Source organism: Gorilla gorilla, chromosome 4 (assembly GCF_029281585.2).
Source record: "Gorilla gorilla gorilla isolate KB3781 chromosome 4, NHGRI_mGorGor1-v2.1_pri, whole genome shotgun sequence".
NCBI classification, from domain to species: domain Eukaryota; kingdom Metazoa; phylum Chordata; class Mammalia; order Primates; family Hominidae; genus Gorilla; species Gorilla gorilla.
The window spans coordinates 42,346,921-42,367,102 of record NC_073228.2 but is presented as its reverse complement, the minus strand read 5'-3'; the positions used below and the strand labels follow the sequence as shown (position 1 = coordinate 42,367,102).

General features: G+C 49.1%; 1 protein-coding gene across 5 annotated transcripts in view; it reads right to left on the bottom strand.

The window, feature by feature from the left end:
- Positions 1 to 701: 701 nt before the first annotated feature.
- The window catches only part of FAM117A (family with sequence similarity 117 member A), a 78,875-nt gene continuing 59,394 nt past the window's right edge, over positions 702 to 20,182 (bottom strand). For 4 of the 5 annotated variants that reach the window (XM_055387682.2, XM_055387686.2, XM_004041436.3 and 1 more), the window contains 6 exons: positions 12,902 to 12,997; positions 10,715 to 10,825; positions 10,149 to 10,283; positions 7,897 to 8,098; positions 6,546 to 6,696; positions 702 to 1,925 (listed from right to left, as the gene is read on the bottom strand). In XM_055387682.2, the coding sequence (XP_055243657.1) occupies positions 1,625 to 1,925; positions 6,546 to 6,696; positions 7,897 to 7,990 (546 nt within the window). In that variant the 5' untranslated portion in view covers positions 7,991 to 8,098; positions 10,149 to 10,283; positions 10,715 to 10,825; positions 12,902 to 12,997 and the 3' untranslated portion in view covers positions 702 to 1,624. Of the gene's footprint in view, positions 1,926 to 6,545; positions 6,697 to 7,896; positions 8,099 to 8,351; positions 8,496 to 10,148; positions 10,284 to 10,714; positions 10,826 to 12,901; positions 12,998 to 20,182 lie in introns of those variants that run through there. The other variant, XM_055387681.2, reaches the window with a different exon arrangement.

The following is a 20,182-nucleotide window of genomic DNA, read 5'->3' as shown; positions in this document are numbered from 1 at the left end:
TTTGTTGTCAGGTCTTATGAGGCAGATACAATTGTACTTATTATGACTGCCCTTGGGGTAGTCAACTGTTCACCCATACAATGGGGATGTGTCTTTTGTGAAAATGCTTCGGAAATTCCAAAGCATCATTGAAATATTGAGATGGTTATTCCCATTTTCCCCAAAAGCCTAAGAGCTCTTACAGGTGCAGCATTATAAAGGCTGCGAAAGGATAAGAATAGTGTCTTTGTATAGTTTCTTTGTTCCCTTCAAGGCTGCACACTATGTTGTGGGTACTCCCTGAGATGAACCAAAGCTTCCCCAAAACTGTCAAGAGATCCAACCAGTGCAAAGAACACCCACAATGTCAAACTGTCTTCCCTTGGTCACCTGCTTTTCCTTTCTGAAATCCATTCTTCTTAGGGAGCTTTTTCAGACTCATACAAGAATGGGTAACTTCCCCAGTGACTCCCTCACCCCACCTCTAGGACAAACCACCCTCTTCATTCTGGACAGCTTTTTCATGGGTCTGTTGTTTATATGTCCATGTAAAGTATGCAAGCATGGTGTCCAGAGGACAGGAACTCTGTGTACAGCCATAACACCACCCAGATGTGGGAATTGAGGCTCCTTCTCTTGAAGACAAAGATGAAATGATCAGTATAATACCCTTAATCTCTACCCCACTCCTCCTTCCCCAAATATTTAACAAAACTTCAAGCTGCTGGGAATATTTATTTATTTATTTGGTCTATTAACACCAAGATCTGCAAAAAACAACCTCTAAACACAAGATAAGAAAACTCGAACATTAACATTCTTCAATTTTGTGTAAGCTCTGCAGTACGGAAAATATACAAACTTCAAACAGCTGCAAAAATAGTGTCTTTGGGAGAAAATAGAGTCTCTACATCGATACAAGAAAAATAGGCATTTTTCTAATCCATCCAGCCCTGGGGCGGGCGGAGAGTATAGAGTCGCCATTTGCCACCTGGAGGAATGCCAGCTCTCCTCCCCACTACCCACCTGGGGCTGGGCGGGCTGGGCTGCTACTTAAGACAATCTTTAGTCAGGGTGAAAGCGAGATGAAAATGCCACTTGGGAAAACACTTGTTTCCTCCCTCTGCCAGCAGCTGAATTGGTCAAGTGTTATGGCCCGTTAGGGCTGCTTTGGTCAGCTCCTCCAATGAGAGGGAGGCGTGGGGATAGGGCTGAGAGGATGGGGGATCTATCTTATGGTCTCCTGGAGGAGAGGGAAGGAAATCTGTGGCGTCTTCTCTCCTTCGTTCATGGCCAGCTTGCTCTGTGACAAAAATAAGGGCCTCCTATACAGTCATTTGGACTGATACCCAGGGGTGGAGGACTCAAGACCTTCTGGGTGTTTTCCACCAAGTGAGGGATGTGGCAGGTACACAGGTGTGAATTGTGAGCTGCCCAGCTACTAGTGGAGAAGGCAGGTCCCATCACGTTCAGAGGGGCCGGTGCCCATCAAAAAGAGGACCCAGGGCTTTGACACAATAAGTGAAAGAAAGTGCTCGAAGGCCGAGAGGGAAGGGCCCCTCCATACCCCATCTCAGGGGACCTGGGGAGGGACCTACCACCAAGGCACTGGTCTCTATGGTAAAGTGGGGCAGGGGTGGGACCCTCAGACCATCAGGGAGCTCTGGAAAAGCACAGGCTCTTCTGATGGTGGGGTGCGCTGCCATGGCTCGAATGGCAGTGGGGAGGCCTTGGAGGCCTCCGGATCCTTCCGAGGTGGTGGCCTGGGGCTGGCCGGGGGAAGGGGAGATCCTGGGTTTGAGGGGCAGTTACGGAAGATGAAGCCCATGCCGGGGAAGAGGGGCTTCATCAGGTTGACGGGGCAGAAGGCTGAGCCGGTCGGGTTGAAATGGACTTTGTTCTTGTCAGGACAGGAAGTCAGGAAGGCCAGGTCAGGACCTGGGGACCTGGAGGATGAAGAGAGACACACAAGACACATACGTACACACAGAGAGAAACAGACGGCGAGAGAGGGTGAGATGTCACAGCATCAAGGCAGCAGGAGAGCTGGGTCTCTGTTCAAACAGAATTGGAACTTGACCGAAAACCAAGCCCCTCAGCTCTCTATTTTTAAAAAAATATGGCTAAACAACGGGAAATGCACTTCAGCTAAAAAGAGGAGGGATTGAAGCTAGACAGGAAGGAGAACTTCCTGACAATGTGATTCAAGAAGTGGAGACCAAGAAATCTTTTCATTCAAAAGATTTCATCAGTGGCCGGGCACGGTGGCTCACGCCTATAATCCCAGCACTTTGGAAGGCCAAGGTGGATGGATCACTTGAGGTCAGGAGTTCGAGACCAGCCTGGCCGACATGGTGAAACCCTGTCTCCAGTAAAAATACAAAAAATTAGCCAGGTGTGGCAGCATGCTCCTGTAATCCCAGCTATTCAGAAGGCTGAGGCAGGAGAATCACTTGAACCTGGGAGGCGGAGGTTGCAGTAAGCCAAGATCGTGCCATTGCACCCCAGCCTGGGCAACAGAGCAAGACTCCATCTCAAAAAAAAAAAAAAAAAAAAAAAAAGGAAAGAAAAGAAATATTTCCTTGGTGAATGGTGTTTTGGGGACAGACCACATGCCTGAAAGCAGAGATCAAAGCCAAGTGACTAAAGAGGGGTTTCTCAGCCTTGGCACCACTGACATTTTGGGCTGGATGATTCTTTGTTGCAGGGGTGGGGATGGAGGCATTGTCCTGTGCATTGTAAGATGCTTAACAGTGTCCCTGGCCTCTACTTACTAGATCCCAGTAGTACCACAACTCCTCCCCTCTAGCTGTGACAACTAAAAATGTCTCTTGATATTGCCAAATGTTCCCTAGTTGAAATCTACTGGCCTAAAGAATCTAATTGTTGGGCACATTTGAAAGGTATGGGGTTCTTTGTTGTTGTTGTTTTGTTTTTGAGACAGAGTCTCACTCTGTGGCCCAGGCTGGAGTGCAGTGTGGCAGGATCATGGCTTACTGCAGCCTCGACCTCCCCGGTCCAAGCAATCCTCCCACCTCATCCTCCTGAGTAGCTGGGACTACAGGCATGAACCACCATGCCCAGCTAATTGCTTTATTTTTATTTTGTAGAGAAGGGGTCTCTGTATGCTGCCCAGGCTGGCCTCCAGAAAGGTGTGATTTTCAAAACTTTGAGAGGAAAGGATGGCAACAACTGTGAGAAAGGCAGCTAGACCTTATCAGAAGATCTGGGTTCTAACTCACCATGTGGTCCTTGTCATATCTGTCTCACCCTCCTTTTTAATTTTAATTTTTTAATTGTTTTTAGAGACAGGGTCTTGCTCTCTCACCCAAGCTGGAATACAGTGGTGTGATCATAGCTCACTGCAGCCTCAAACTCCTAGGTGCAAGTAATCCTCCTGCTCAGCTTCCCAAGGAGCTGGGATTACAGACGCCTGCCACCATTCTAGGCTAATTTTATTATTATTATTTTTTTTGGTAGAGATGGGAGTCTCACTATGTTGACCAGGCTGGTCTTGAACTCCTGGGCTCAAGTGATCCTCCTGCCTTGGCCTCCCAGAGCACTGGGATGACAGGCATGAGCCACCGCACCCAGCCTGTCTCACCTTTATAATGTGAGAGGAATCATCCCTCCTCTTTTGATTGTTTAGGAAGATGGAATGATAAAAGGTCAGGTCAGAGAGTTCCTGAGTAAGGGATAGCCCTGATTCCTTACTGTCTGGCCAAGCCTAGAGGGTGAAACAGCCCTAAAAAGCTGACGGTTTGAAAATCCCAGGTGAGAAGACAAAGGTATGGGAAGACGGTGAAGCTCTGCCACCAATGGTTCTCACCAATCACCTTTTTCTCTTTTACTTTTTATTGAAGTATAATATATACACTCAGAGAAAAATGCACTCAGTATACAGACTGATAAATTGGTTACCATCTTTTTTTTTGGACAGGGTCTCACTCTGTTGTCCACGCTGGAGTGCAGTGGTGCAATCTTGGCTCACTGCAACCTCCACCTCCTGGGCTCAAGCAATTCTCCCACCTAAGCCTCCTCAGTAGCTAGGATTACAGGCACCAACCACCATACTTGGATAATATTTTAAAATTTTTTGTAGAGAGGGTGTCTCCCTATGTTGCCCAGGCTGGTCTTGAACTCCTGGACTCAAGCAATCCTCCCTTGGCTTCCCAAAGTGCTGGAATTATAGGTATGAGCCACTGCACCCAGCCAATTACCATCTTAATTCCGGAATTCCAATAATTCTAGAGCCCAGGAAGAGCAAGGTGTGAAGAGAAGAGCAGAGACCTGGTACAGAGTCAGGAGAGGTGGGGGGTAAAGGCCCACGTGGTGGGTGTGTTTGGGAAGGCCTGGCGTCCTAGAGACTCCACAGTGGCAAGGGCTTCCCTGATGGAGAAGGGTTTAAAAGAGTCCCAATTTATGGAGGGATGGGGAATGGGCAAGAGAGAGAACATTCTAGGTGTGTGCATGTACGTGTTGGGAAGGTGACCAAGGGGAGACCCAGCAACACTCAGAGAATATGATGGCAACCAGCATAACCCTGAATACCCTGACTCCTTGCCTGGAAAATCCAGATGATCTTGGAGGAGACAACAGCTAAGAAGGGGGAAATGTGGCAGAAGAATGGCTAAACACACAAACTTCCCAATAGGAAAGTTGATTAAATAAAGAAACCTCAGTGAACTACAGAATTTAAATCCCAGCATATCTTAGAAAATCACTGATGGATCACCACCACTCTTTTTTTTTTTTCTTGGAGACAGAGTCTCAGTCTGTTGCCCTGACTGAAGTGCAGTGGTGCGATCTCAGCTCACTGCAATCTCCACCTCCTGGGTTCAAGCAATTCTCGTGCCTCAGCCTCCTGAGGAGCTGGGATTACAGGCATGCACTAACACACCCGGCTAATTTTTGTATTTTTAGTAGAGGCTGGGTTTTGCCATGTTGCCCAGACTGGTCTCGAACTCCTGGCCTCAAGTGATCTGCCCACCTCAGTCTCCCAAAGTGCTGGCATTACAGGCGTGAGCCACTGCACCCAGCTGATCACCACTTCCTTTTTTTTTTTTTTTTGAGATGGAGACTCACTCTGTTGCCCAGGCTGGAGTGCGGTGGCGTGATCTCGGCTCACTGCAACCTCTGCCTCCCAGGTTCAAGCGATTCTCCTGCCTCAGCCTCCTGAGTAGCTGGGATAACAGGTGCCTGCCACTACACCTGTCTAATTTTGTATTTTTAGTAGAGACGGGGTCTTGCCATGTTGGACCAGGCTGGTCTCAAACTCCTGACCTCCGGTGATAAACGCCCACCTCAGCCTCCCAAAGTGCTGGGATTAGAGGCATGAGCCACTGCACCCAGCCCACCACCTCTCTTAAAGGGTTAATGCAGGGGCAGGAAGATAAATGAGCTGACTTTAAGGCCTCTTCTGGCATTGAGTCTATGAAAAAATCAAGATGAGCTACAGCTTAATTTCCACCCACATTTCCAGGTTGTAATTACTCCACCATAATGTGGATTGAGGGAGGGTACAAGAGCCTAGAGTCTGCTGAAGCTAAGAGATCTGGCCTCTTCCCTCCACAGCTTCTCAGAGGACCTAGGAGTCTTGAAGGGATCCCAGGAAACAATAATAACAGTAACAAAACCTCTAGTGGCAATGGTTTTCTCTGTAACTCCTACTGTGGCTTCTGTATGTACCTTCAGCTGCCACCATGGGTTATTGCTCCCTTATTTGAGATACAAATGGTGCTCTCAATGACCCAAATCCAGTCCCAGCTACATCTTCACTCACACACCATGACTAAACTTCCTGACTGCCACTGAAACCCCAACTTGGCGTGAATCTGCCCTGGTGAGTATTAAGCTGGCAGCAGGAAATGAAATGAGCTCTTTGGTGCCTGCTAACGGTGACAGGGGCATTTGGAAAGGCTGGCTCTCAATTCTTTCGGCTAATGGGAGGGAAGTGTAAAGAATCAACAGAAGAATGGCTTCTGAATGATCCAATCTGGTTTGGAAATTTTCCATAGTCCTTACTTGCAAGGACTGGAAATTTCTGTCTGGGAGTTCATGACACTTGAACCACTACAGCCACAGGGTGAAGACTTGACTCCGAAGCTCAAACTGTTAAGCTGTTTAGGCCCCCATTCTACTCCAGTGGGGCTGAAACACTTCTAATCTCTGACTGAAGACAAATCCTAGTATGTTCTCCCCACACCCCCATCTCTCGCTCTCTCTCTCTCTCTGATTATGGTCTAGCAAATTCTCACACCTTCCCTGGAGATGGAAAAAAATAGAAGAAACAAAGGGCTTAGGTTTCAGATATATTTTCTTTCCAGCTCCTGCTGCGCTTGTGGCTGGCATGTGGGCAGAGAGCAGGTTTCTATGGAGATAATGATAAGCAAAGATTTAAGTGCTCAGAGTAGGTAATGTCAACACGTTTGATCATGGAAAGCTGGCAATACTTATCATCTAAAGTTGACAACACCTCTATCACAAGAGAGAGTCCAAGACTGAAGAAGGTGGGAGAATGTAGGCCCACCCTCCCCTCCCACACCCTGTCCACTTGGTGTACTCACGTGGCTTCTTCAAACACACGCACTTTCTCACAGCCTTCTGGGGGCTCCCGTTTGAAGACGTAGCTATGATTAGGCCGAGGGGAGGCAGCAAAGGCAAGGACTGGAGATGGGCTGCCATCTTCAAGAAAGGCTGGGTGTCCTGGAGAGGAGGCTGTGAACAGAGCAAGGCTGAGTCTAGTGGAGATGAAGGGAAGGCCTCCACTTTTCTGGGTCCAGGACTGAGGTGTAAAGTGGCAAGGCTGGGGACACATGGTAAGGAAGAGGGTAGCGGGTGTGCTTATCCAGTGTGATTATACTCTACCTTAAAAACCTTTAAGGCAGCTTACAAAAATTCACAGTGTATAACAGAACAGAAAAATGGAGTTGAATGTATGGAAAGTTAAGATCTCATACCAATTCTATATTCCCAGGAGGTAGACTGGGACCGGAACTCCAGATCTCAGACTTGAAGGAATCCTAACTGTGTCTCTCTCTGCCTTCTTCCAAGACTGTAACACCCTCCCTGCCAACATACCACAGCTTCTTCCTGTCCACAGTCTTGAAAATCTATCCTTTCTTCCAAGAAGAACTCTTCTCCGACTCAGAGAAGCAATCTTTACTCAACCCCACTTGTAGGATAAAATTCCTCTCCCTTTCCACACAGTGAATGTACTTTGCCTAGGTTGCAAATATTGACTTTATCTGTATTTATCTCACATTTATTCCTCCTTATTCTATGCTCTGTTTACCCATGTGTATTGTTAGATCATGCCCTTGACCAGCCTACCTCATGGGGTTGCTCTGACAATCAAATCAGACAACATAGGCACAGTGCTTTATAATGTAAGGATCATTATTAGGAGGTAGGAATTTTATCTCATTTTCTCAGAGAAGTAGCTAGGGCATTGTAGAAAATAGAGATTTGGAGTAAAAAAAAAAAATGGGTTTTGGTCTGGGTCAAACTATGCAACCCTGGGCAAGCAACCACATTCTCTTACTTTGTATCACTCACAACCACTTTGAAACCATTGTTGGGAATGAGTACAGTGGACACCTGAATGAAGACTTGCTGCTTTCCCCTACAGCTTGCTGAACCTCAGCCCAAAAATGGGGATGGCAGGGATTGCTTCTTTGGATCCCAGTGAGGATTAAATAGAAGTATAAATGCAGTGACTTCATAAATTATCAATCAGAACAGGATGTATGGGACCATTATTATCATTGGTATAATGTGCAGAAGAAAGATGACTCATAAAGATATTCTAGTAGGGTACTGAGAATGCTAGGCCTGAATTGACTAGAGGTGGAAAAGGGAGTGGAGCCACTCGTGTGCCCCAGAGTCAGCCCTGCTGCCTCAGCCTTCGCAGCTTACCTTTGTCGTTGGGGGTGGATGCCAGCTCCTCGGTGGCACCCCGATGTTCCTCATGACTGGCCAGGCCACAAGGCTGGGGAGATGCCAAGGACATGGAAGGAGAGCTGGCAAGGTTGCCAGGCTCCAGGAGGACGAGGGGATGATCACAGCTGCCACTCTGGGGAGGAGCTGGGGCCCGGTGCCCATCAGGGATATCAAGGATCTAACGGGGAAGGACGGTAAAGACTGTCAGCCCTGAGTATTTCAGGCCTGCAGCAGCACAGTGACCCCGAGGGTATTTCCCTTGCTGCTGTCATTCTCTATCCATGACACACAACCACAGAACACCATTTCCTCCAGCCATTTATTTCCCTGGCCACCCCTCAATCTAGAAGAAACTCCCTCCTGTTTCTTCCATAGCACTTTGCTCTTATCCCTAATAGCACTCACAGTCCAATGTATAATTACATATTCACCTGTAGGGCTTGATCAATGTGTTGTCCCCTTAAGACTATAAGCCTCATGAGGGCAGGGACCTTCTGTGCCCTGGGCTCTAGGAACACAAAGATGATAATGTATGCTGGAGGGCACAATAGCGGCAAACCACCAGGAGCCTGTAAGTGCTGTAACCATTGCAGAACAAGTATGCTGATGATTAGCATGTGTTACATACCTCCTCACCCCCTTTTAAAAACACTCAGTGGTACTTGAACCTGTAGCTCACCAAATTATGTGCATGTGTTTGGGTATATGTAAAATCCTGCATACATGCAAATTCAAAACCAACTAGTAGGTAAATCATAAACTGAGAAGTGTGCCCATTAGAATCATATTAATATTGGCCAACTGGCATTCCCCAATTAAACTGTGTCAATATAAAATTGTGCCTGAGGCCAGCTGGGCGTAGTGGCTCACGCCTGTAATCCCAGCACTTTGGGAGGCTGAGGCGGGTGGATCACGAGGTCGGGATATAGAGACCATTCTGGCTAACAAAGTGAAACCCCGTCTCTACTCAAAGATACAAAAAAAATTAGCCAGGCATTGGGGCGGGCACCTGTAGTCCCAGCTACTCGAGAGGCTGAGGCAGGAGAATGGCGTGAACCCAGGAGGCGGAGCTTACAGTAAGCCCAGATCGCACCACTGCACTCCAGCCTGGGCGACAGAGCGAGATTCTGTCTCAAAAAAAAAAAAAGAAAAAAAAAATGTGCCTGAGACCAGCACAGTGGCTCACGCCTGTAATCCCAGCACTTTGGGAGGCCAAGGTGGGTAGATCATGAGGTCAGGAGATCGAGGCCATCCTGGCCAACATGGTGAAACCCCCTACTAAAATACAAAAAATTACCTGGGCATGGTGGCGCATGCCTGTAGTCCCAGCTACTGGGGAGGCTATGGCAGGGGAATTGCTTGAACCCGGGAGGCGGAGATTGCAGTGAGCCAAGATGGCGCCACTGCACTCCAGCCTGGCGACCAGAGCGAGACTCTATCTCCAAAAAAACAAAAGGCTGGTGGCTCACGCCTGTAATCCCAGCACTTAGGGAGGCCGAGGCACATGGATCATGAGGTCAGGAGTTCGAGACCAGCCTGGCAAAGATGGTGAAACCCCATCTCTATTAAAAATACAAAAATTAGCCAAGTGTGGTGGCGAGCGCCTGTAATCCCAGCTACTGGGGAGGCTGAGGCAGAGAACTGCTTGAACCCGGGAGGCGGAGGTTGCGGTGAGCTGAGATCGCGCCACTGCACCCCAGCCTGGGCAATAAGAGTGAAACTCCATCTAAAAAAAAAAAGAAAAGTGCCTGAGACTTCAGAAAAGGTAGCACATATTCTGCCTGGGAGTGGAGTCAGGGAGAAGGCTGCATAGGAGCAGCTTGGCATGAAGGAGGCATGCGTGTTACCAGGTAGAGATGGAGAAGGGGCAGGGAGCAGCAGGCACTGAGGCGCCCATGTCAGTGCCGAGCACACGAGAAACAGTGAGAACTGGCAGTTTGGCTGAAGATGACCCCTGTCTGTTCCTCCCAGCAGGGGGGCCTCCTCTCTGCCAATCCTTGCCCCCTGTCTTTGTACTCACCACCACAAAGCCTGTCCTAGTGACATGGGTTAAGGCCATTTGAGACTAATAAACTCCATTTGCATTCCTTTTGCAGGCTGGTGTTTGTATGCTGCTGTTTGCATAGCCATAGCCTGTGAGGCCCCAGAGAGCAGGACTCCCAGTTCCCCTCGCCCAGGCCAAGTGAGGCACGGACTGTGGGTGCACTCAGGGTGCGGCCGCCACTCACCCTCAGCAGCTCCTCTTCTCCCTGCTCCTTCACAAACACCTCCTCCAGCTCTTGGTTGAGCCCTTCCAGGCTCCTGTGCAGGCAGGGGCTGAGTCGCAAGACAGGGGACCCTGAGGGGAAGCTGGGAGGGGACGCCTGAGGAAGAGGCAAATGACAAAATCACACACAGCCCCACCAGGCCTAGACAGTCATTCATTCTGACCAGGGGTAATGGTCATGTCCACACAGCAGAACTGAGTGAATGAAGGGTGATTTGGGGACAGTTACAGATTGCAATAGGTCCACTCAGGGCAGTTTTCTCCAAAAGTTTGAGCTTTGCAGAGTCTACTGTGTGCTGTAGAGTCATTGCCTCAATTATATGGGGATGGGGGTAGAAGAGAGGGAGATTCAGAACGGCAAGAAGCCCTTCCAATATCACACAGCAAGACCAAGTTTGGACTAAAACTTCACAAAGCATGCAGTGTGGTAGGGGGCTCGGCAGTTCCAAGACCCAGGAAACCTCTGCCCATATAGGGGGGCCTGCATGGAGGAGAACAGAGGGGAGAGGGCTGGGGGAGAAAACATACCCTCAGTGCTCCCCGCACTGCGTGGTCCCCTGGGAGTGGTGAACCTCGCTCCTTCTCTTTCCCACTGCGGCTCAGCTTCGTCCTCTGCAGTTGTTGCTTCAACTTGGAAATCTAGCAGCCCAGAGAGAAGATGACAGAGGCAGATTAAGGAAAGCCAAGGTGCACTGGGTCCCTCTTCCAAGGAGTGGCTCCTGGCAGAGGCCCATGAAGATATATACAAGGAGGATGGAAGTTAATCTTCCATCTCAAAATAGCTCAATGTGTTAAAACTGTGATGATCTGTTCCTCAGACGAGTTGGATACCTCACTTAACTAGATGGATTGGATTCCAAATAATTAAAAATATACAACATGGAAACCATTTTGTCTTTTACAGATTCCAAAGGCATGGACTACCCCTCTTTTTTTTTTGACACTGAGTCTCGCTCTCTCACCCAGGCTGGAGTGCAATGGCGCGATCTCGGCTCACTGCAACCTCCACCAGGTTCAAGCAGTTCTCTGCCTCAGCCTCCTGAGTAGCTGGGATTACAGGCACCCACCATCACCCCCAGCTAATTTTTGTATTTTTAATAGAGATGGGGTTTCACCATCTTGGCCAGGCTGGTCTTGAACTCCTTACCTCGTGATCCACCCGCCTCAGCCTCCCAAAGTCCTGGGATTACAGGCATGAGACATCGTGCCCGGCCCTACCCCTCTATAAATAGCAATGGAAGATGATGTTTCTGAATGCTAAGGACATTCAGAGTACATTCACAACGATCTCAGAGGCCCTGAGACCAGGAAGGATGGGGATATTCTCCCTTGTTTAAAGTAGACTACACTAGGAACAGGGATAGACACTCAAGAAGGGAATATTGGATTTCGTCTTGACTTTCATATCCTGAGACTACTACAGATTATCATCAACAATTCTGCATATTATCCCATCACATGTGCAATTCTGGACCTTCTTGCCCTCAACTGGAAAATGCTCAGGGGATGAAGAGCTATTTAAATATAAGCCTAAATTAAATGGAATTCAGAGAGTAGATCTGCTGCCCACAGCCATAAAATTTATGACTAGAGCCAAGAAGAAAGAGCTTTCCAATTTGCTATTGTGGGTCACTCATACCACATCTCCCCATTCTTAGTGTGAATAACTTGCTTACTCTGACCATTGAAAAGTTTAAATATTTTTTATTTCCCCCTTGTCTTAAGCTCTCAATGTATTCACTTCATATTTTCTCATTGTTCTCAGCAATAGAGGGCAGAAGCAACTTCCTCTTGTAAAGGGGTGCAGGGTGAGTCCTATCGAGTTGACCCTCTCAGAAGCTGCCACACAGCATGTCAGGAGGAGCTGATGGGGAGCCCTGGAATATTCCAGCCTACGGCTTTCTCCCCTTAACCTCAATGACTTGAGCACTCCTGAGGGAGAGGGAGGGCCAGGAAAAAGTGTTTGGGAACATTTCGTTATTTTTCTCTTCTTTTGAAAATAAGGCTAGGGCTGGGCGTGGTGGCTCACGCCTGTAATCCCAGCACTTTGGGATGCTGAGGCTTGCAGATCACCTGAGGTCAGGAGTTCAGGACCACCCTGGCCAACATGGTGAAACCCATCTCTACTAAAAAAAAAATATATATATATATATATAAATTAGGTGGGTGTGGTGGTGGGTGCCTGTAATCTAAGCTACTTAGGAGGCTGAGGCAGGAGAATCGCTTGAACCCAGGAGGCGGAAGTTGCAGTGAGCCGAGATCGTGCCACTGTACTCCAGCCTGGCCAGTAGAGACTCTGTTTCCAAAAACAAACAAACAAACAAAGAAACAAAAAACTAGATGAGTAGTTAAGAAGTAAATGAGGCTGGGAGCTCCTAATTCCCAGGAACTCCCTCCCTGTCTTCCTCCAGTCTCTGAGCTGCTTATCTGGATCCAATCCCAAAGAACAATGGTGACTCCAGCCCTGTGCTTGCTGCTGAAAGGCACTAGCAGCCTCTGGCCAAGCCCCTGCCTAGCAGGAGGGTCTGGGCTCCTAAGACCTGGCCACTTAGAGAGTGAGAGTCAGCTAGGAAGGAGCCATCTCATCAGGAAAAGGCCAGGTCAAGATAGGAGAGGTGAGCAGTGTGACTCCACCATGGAGCAGATGCATTGCATGGTACTAGGGGATCGAGAAGAAGCCGCTACCCTAGGCAGGGAGTCAAAGTGGGTAGCTACCTCTTTTCGGTGGTCTGTGCTGCCCCAGGATGCTGAGCGCTTGTGTGCACAGGAACTGGCATGCTCACCTTCTAGCTCTTGCCAGGACAGGGGCGTCTGCAGGGAGAGAAACACAGTGAGACACAGCAGCTTCTTTGGCAGGCACTGGGGAACAGGCACACTGTTTTCTGGGTAGAGGTGATGGCCCTTTGAGCCCTTCTCTCTGCTCATCAACCTCTGAACACTCCCAGTCGGTGTTCTTCTTCAGGCTTCTCCACCTGTACTCCCTCCTTCCCAGTTCATGTCCTCCAGCAAACGTTCCCTGATGACCCAACAGGGCCAACCTCCTCTTTACTCTTTTCTGAGTGCTATACATGTATGATATCCCAGTTATTCCAGCTGATCCTCAGTGGTGAGGACAAGTATTGCCACTTCTATCCCAACCAGCTCCAAGAGAATATAGGCTCAGGCTCAGGGAATCACTGGCACTCTTTATTCTCTCGCCCTCTACATGTGTAGCACAGGCCCAGGCTCCTGGGAGCCTAATAAAAACAAGTTAATATATAGGAGTGCATTAACGGATTATTAACTGGTAAAACAGGAAAAAGGTCAACATAGGTCCCCTGACCAAAGCAGGGGACTCCTGTATGGTGCAGTGCTTCATTTTTCCCTGCACATGGAATAAGTGTTACTCCCCCAACCCCTGCCCCCGCTGCAAATAAGCAGGAAGGAGACATTTTCAGAAAGGAGAGAGCCACAGTTCTGAATCCAGCCCTGATTCCTGATCCCTCTTGGCCTTATCACTCCTTTTCCTCCCGGGCCTGCCCAGCCCTCATAAAAACAGGACCCTCAGTCTGCATCTTCTCTCCCTTGCTGCACCGAAGACAGAGTGTCCAAGATGGAGGCAGGGAGAGCTGCAGGACTACTTCCTGAGCCCCGACCCAAGGGAGGAAGCTGTTGGCTCTAAGCATGAAGCCAAAGAGGCCCAGATCCCTCCCCACCACCAGCATCCCTACTTCCATTCCAAGGGAGGGGCCCAAGGGGGAACGCTCCAGTGGAACCAGTTTCTCTCTAACTTCTGTGCACAAGCACAGGCTGCCAAAAACATGAGGGCCTGGGAACTGTCTCCTCCAAGAGATCTGCTGACCTCCCCCAAGAGGTTGTTGCAAACAGAAAAGGGGGAGGACGGGGGAAAAAACCCAACTACTCGCCACCCAACAGCTGCTAAGAGGAGCTCGGCGGGGGAGTCTGAGCAAGCTTGTGAGAGCCGTATGTGACAGCTGCAGTGGAGAGGGGCCACTGGGGATTGGGGCTCCCTGGCTCTTCCTTCTCCCAGCTGCTCATGGATCAGCACCTTTACTGGGCCATGCAACATAGCCAGGGTGAGACAACTACCCTAACTTTCTTGTTCTGATGAGCATCACGAGTAAGTAGGTAACAGAGGCATCTACAAATGCTAAATAAAGCATCCAGAGATCCATTTCCCCACAATTCCCTTCTTTAGGAAAAGGGCAGACAGCACCTCCTTCAGGCCCAAATCTTCAGCACAAACCCTAAAGCCATATATTGGCTCTGTCAGTATATGGAAAGCTACTTCCAAATGCCCGTGTCTCTCTAAACCAGGGTTCTACCAGACAAAGCCTCAGAAAAGGCTGGTGCATGCACTGAAAAGTGAGGAGGAAGCTCATCTCTCCCAGCCACCTTGACCCAGCAGACACACAAAGGATCCTCTCCTCAAGGCTCCAGGACCAACTCTAAAGATGACTACCTCTGCTAATCGAAGCTGGGCCCCGCACCCCCCACGCAAACCTGTTGTCCCTGGAAGGTGGCAGAGGCTATAGAGGGATGACAAAAGCTAAAGGGACCGTTCTGCCCATTTCCCTTCCTCAGGGAAGATACTGTACTCACAGGTGGGTGGTAACAGAGAGGAAAAAACAGCCACATTCAGGCTGCCACGGGTACTACTAATATCTCTTGCAAACTCTTCAAGTACCTCTTTCTTCTGGGATATGCGAGAGGATGGAAAGAGAAATGCAGGCTAGCACAGGACTTAAAAAGGATGTGAGGCTGGGGGTGGTAGCTCATGCCTGTAATCCCAACACTTTGGGAGACTGAGGGGGGTGGATCACTTGAGGTCAAGAGTTCAAGACCAGCCTGGCAAACATGGTGAAACCCCGTCTCTACTAAAAATAGGAAAATTAACTGGGCGCCTGTAATCCCAGCTATTCAGGTAGCTGAGGCACGAGAATTGCTTGAACTCAAGAGGTAGAGGTTGCAGTGAGCTGAGATTGCACCACTGCACTCCAAGCCTGGGCGACAGAGCAAGACTGTCTCAAGAAAAAAAAAAAAAAAAAAAAAAGAAAGAAAGAAAAAAGAAAAAAAAGAAAAGAAAAAGAAAGGGATGTGAAAATCATAGCAGCTAGGGTCATCTCCTCTCTCAATCCAAGTGACCCCACCTCTCTCCGCTCAGCAACGTCTTCCACCAACCACTGCCTTCTCTGTGTAAACTATACTACTAAGGCCATTTCTTTGTGTCAACACCCAACCCCTGGCCATAGAATTCACCATCTGACCCTTCATCCCACGGGCTCTCCATCCTTGGCTCTCTGTCCTCCCAAGCAAACCCATCTCCCTCTCCTTTTTCTTACCTTACCCCCAACCTCCAAGCCTGGTCTCCCGATCTAAGACGCCCTGCCCGGCCAACTATTCCCATTCTTCTTGTCAGGGAGCCTTTCCTAACTTGTCTGCCTCAGGCTAACTGCTCTTCTGCTCTGTGTCTCCTCCTTGCAGATGGGCTGAGTGTACAGCATTCGTGCAATCAACAAATAGTGGCTGAATGTACACTGTGTGCCCGGTACTGTTTCAGGCACTGGCCATACAACCATGTACAAAACAACACAAATACTTGTCCCGTCTGAGTTTATGTTCTTATTGGGGAGACAGTTTAAACAGTGATAAGTGCCAAGGAGAAAAATACAGCAAAGAAAAGGGATAGGAATGCTGGGTGGGGGATACAATTGGAAATGTCAGGGAGGCCCCCAATGAAAAAGTAACATCTGAATAAAAACACGAAGGAAGTGAGGGAGTGAGTCATGTGCGTATCTGAGGTAAGAGTAATCCAGACGGAACAGCCAGTGCAAAGGCCCTGTGGCGGCAATGAGCCTGGCATGTTTGAGAATGATAAAGAGGCCAGTGTGGCTGGAGCAGAGTGTGTCAGGAGATGCAGTGACAGGTTAAAAAACGGCTCCTCAAAGATGAGGAACCTATAAATGTTACCTTGTATAGTAACGTTTTTGCAGATGTATTAAGGATCTTGAGATTATCCAAGATTATCTGGGTGGACCCTAAATACCATTACAAATGTCCTTAAATAAGAAAGAGGCAGAGGGAGATTAGATGTATGCACACTGAAGAGGATAAAGCGATATGACCACAGAGGCAGAGACTTGAGTGATGTGGCTGCAAGCCAAGGAGTGCCAGCAGCCACCAGAAGCTAGAAGTGCAGGAACAGACTCTCCCCAGGAGCCTCCTGGGAGAGAACGGCCCTACCAACACCTTGATCTCAGCCCAGTGAAACAGAACTTGGACTTCTGGTCTCCAGAACTGTGAAATAATACATTTCTGTGGTGTTAAGCCACTAAGTTTGAGGTAATTTGTTAAAGCAGCCTCAGAAACCTAATGCAGTAGGTTATCCTGTGTTTGAAGTTGTTGACATGCTGACATCGAGTATTCTTTTTTTTTTTGAGATGGGAGTTTCACTCTTGTTGCCCAGGCTGGAGTGCAATGGCGCGATCTTGGCTCACTGAAACCTCCGCCTCATGGGTTCAAGCGATTATCCTGCCTTAGCCTCCCAAGTAGCTGGGATTACAGGCATGTGCCACCACACCTGGCTTATTTTGTATTTGTAGTAGAGACGGGGTTTCACCATGTTGGTCAGGCTGGTCTCGAACTCCTGACCTAAGGTGATCTGCCCGCCTCAGCCTCCTAAAGTGCTGGGATTACAGGCATTAGCCACTGCACCCACCCGACATTGAGTATTCTCAAGGCAGGAGTGTACACAGGTGTGGACTATAGCCCCTCCTAAACTGGGAGTGCCCAGAGTGGGGACTGTGTCCCCAGTTTCCAGTGCCCAAGGTTAGATAGGACTCCTCTTCTGAGTCTCACCATGGAGTCACAGCTAAGAAAAGCTCCCCTTCAAAAAGCTAACCTGGCCAGGTGCGGTGGCTCATGCCTGTAATCCCAGCACCTTGGGAAGCCAAGGCAGGAGGATTGCTTGAGTCCAGGAGTTCAAAACCAGCCTGGTCAACTAGCGAGACCCTATCTCTATAAAAGAAATAATTTTAAATTAGCCAGTTATGGTGGTGCGTATCTGTAGTCCCAGCTACTAGGGAGGCTGAGGCAGGAGGACCACTTGCGCCCAGAGTTCGAGGCTGCAGTGAGTCATGATAATACCACTGCACTCCAGCCTGGGCAACAGAGTGAGACCCTGTCTCAAAAAAAAAAAAGAAAAAAGAAAAAGAAAAAACTAACCTTCTGGCCACAACAGGGGTCACACCATGCTGCTCAGTCATTCTAGATGACCCTTTGGAAGCAGGGTAGAGCTGGAGCTCAGCAGACCAAAAAGTCATGTTTGTCTCCAGGCACGGTGACTCATGCCTGTAATCCCAGCACTTTGGGAGGCTGAAGTGGGCAGATCAGATCACTTGAGGTCAGGAGTTCAAGACCAGCCTGGTCAACATGGTGAAACTCCGTCTCTACTAAAAATACAAAACAATTGGCAGGGCATGGTTGCACATGCCTGTAATCCCAGCTACTTGGAAGGCTGAGGCAGGAGAATTGCTTGAAGCTGGGAGGCGGAGGTTGCAGTGAGCCAAAATCGAGCCACTGCACTCCAGCTTGGGCGACAGAGCGAGACTCTGTCTCCAAAAAGAAAAAGAACAAAAAGTTGTTTGTCAGGGGGAGTCATGCACTGGAACAGATTTGACACCCTGGCCCAGGGTGAGCAGCTGAGGGACAAGTAGGGTAGCTTCTGACCATGAGTGGCATGGGCCAGCTGTGCAGATGATACTTAGGTTATGCAAAACTGGACGTGGCCAGACCAAGGAAGCCTTGCCTGGGATTGAGATCCCAGAGCAACATGTGGAAGGACAGCTGGGCATGGGGGTGGAGGACAGTTTTTCAAAGAGCCATCTAATATAATGAGGAGGAGGGGCGGGATGAAGCTGAAAACCCTCCAAACTGGAATCTCTCAGCCTCCAGCCCAAAAGTTTCTACCTAGACTCCATGACCACAGGCAGGAAAATCCTGGCCCTCACTGTCTCCAGTGACCTTGGCACCTGAGTAAGCTCCATGTGTGGAGCTGGGCTAGGCCCTGGGAACGTAACCCACTATCCCTGCACGGGACTGTCAAGCAGCATGGTGCCTGGCCTGGTGTGGACCGTCAGGACCACGTGTTCAACTGAAATTCTGCAGGGAATCAGTCCCTTAGGTCTCCGGCCAAACAAAAAGGCCAGAAAAGGCTCTGAGGGTGGTCTGCTGGTCAGCACTGAAAACTGGCTGCAAATGGCCAAGGCCACCATCTCTGGCCCTACAGTGACTATGCAACCCTCAGATTTTCCATCATGGCCCCATTTTCAAATGTTCGGTACTGTTGTCAAACTATGCTGAACAACTGGTCCTGATCGCCAATCTGGAAAACAGGCAGTGTGCCCAGGCCCCACACCCACAAAGAAAAACATTTTTAAAAGGTCCATGATAGTCAGACTGAATTGTGTGTCACCACTGTTGGGGCACTGGCTTGGGAAAACAGGGAGGATAGTACACAGGTAGGCGAAAGACACAGGAAGAGAAGTCTTCCCAGTGAGCATGCCCACCTTCACCTCTGGCCTTCCTCATACTCTGTGTGGTTTGTCAAGACTTAAGCTTTTTTTTTTTTTCTAAAGGGTAAATTGGGGCTAAAGAAAAAATATCCTATCATAGAAGCTTCCCCATCTTACCTGGGGAATGCAGAGGGAATGGGGCTGGGGATGAGTAGAATCGGGGGCTGGGCTAGGCAGGACAGGTACCCAGAGTCCTGTCCGTCAGCAGGATGAGACCAACAGGGGAACTTTGCTCAAACAGTCATTCCAGCTGTGATGAGACCACTTCCTCCCTCCAGAAAAGTACACGAAGACTCAAAGGTTTGCACAGCAAGAAGGGAGAGGGGTAACTGCAGCCACCGGCACGTACTGCCCTCACCCACCCTGGCCTGGGCCCAGCCACTAGAAGTGGGCAACACAAAGCAATGGGTGGCCAGCTCTAGTTTACCAACTGACCTGGTCATCTCTCCTGTTGCTCAAAACATGCAGCATCTCCAAAGCACTTCTTCCCCAATTACCATGTTCACACATCCTCCTCCCAAAAACAACCAATATCACAAATAACATATATCCGCACGCTTCCTCTTTCCTTGCCCCAAATATTTGGGTAACCCAGTTCTCCATGTCTGACTGTAAATGGCCTGAGGACAATCCTTTGTAACCACCTAAGAGTTTAAAACACAACGAGGAAGGAGATACTAGGATGAGATTGTTGGCACTACTGGGCTATATTCAAGAACTGAGAGCTTTTCGCTCCATCTTCTACTCTGTGAAGAAGCCTCAAGATAGCATGCCCGGCTATCTAGACAGCAGGTGTCCCAGGCTTGCTGCCTAGATCTGAAGCTGGCTTGCAATGGGCAGGGCCCTGGTCTCCTCTCAGGGATTCAGAGGAAGGAGCTGCTTAGCCTGAACCATAACTGCAGCTGCTGACCTCATTGCAAGGCATGCCCTGGGAATGCCAGGGCTGCTGGCTCTTGGTGGAGGGAGGTTAGGCAAGTAGGACAGTAGTAATGAGTGCCCACCAGTGAGGGAGGATGAAGCAGAAAATAACTACTATATTGGTATGACTAGAAGAGAAAGGGCAAAAGGTAAGGCCAGTGGTAGGAACAGCCCCACCCCCAGCTTAGGGCAATTGGGAAAAGGTTCTGGCATCAGTCTTTTTTTTTTTTTTTTTTGACACAGGGTCTCGCTCTGTTGCCAGGCTGGAATGCAGTGGCATGATCTCGGTTTACTGCAACCTCTGCCTCCCGGGTTCAAGCGATTCTCCTGTCTCAGCCTCCCGAGTAGCTGGGACTACAGATGTGAGCCACCATGCCCAGCTAATTTTTGTATTTTTAGTAGAGATGGGGTTTCACCATGTTGGCCAGGATGGTCTCGATCTCCTGACCTTGTGATCTGCCCACCTCGGCCTCCCAAAGTGCTGGGATTACAGGCGTGAGCCACT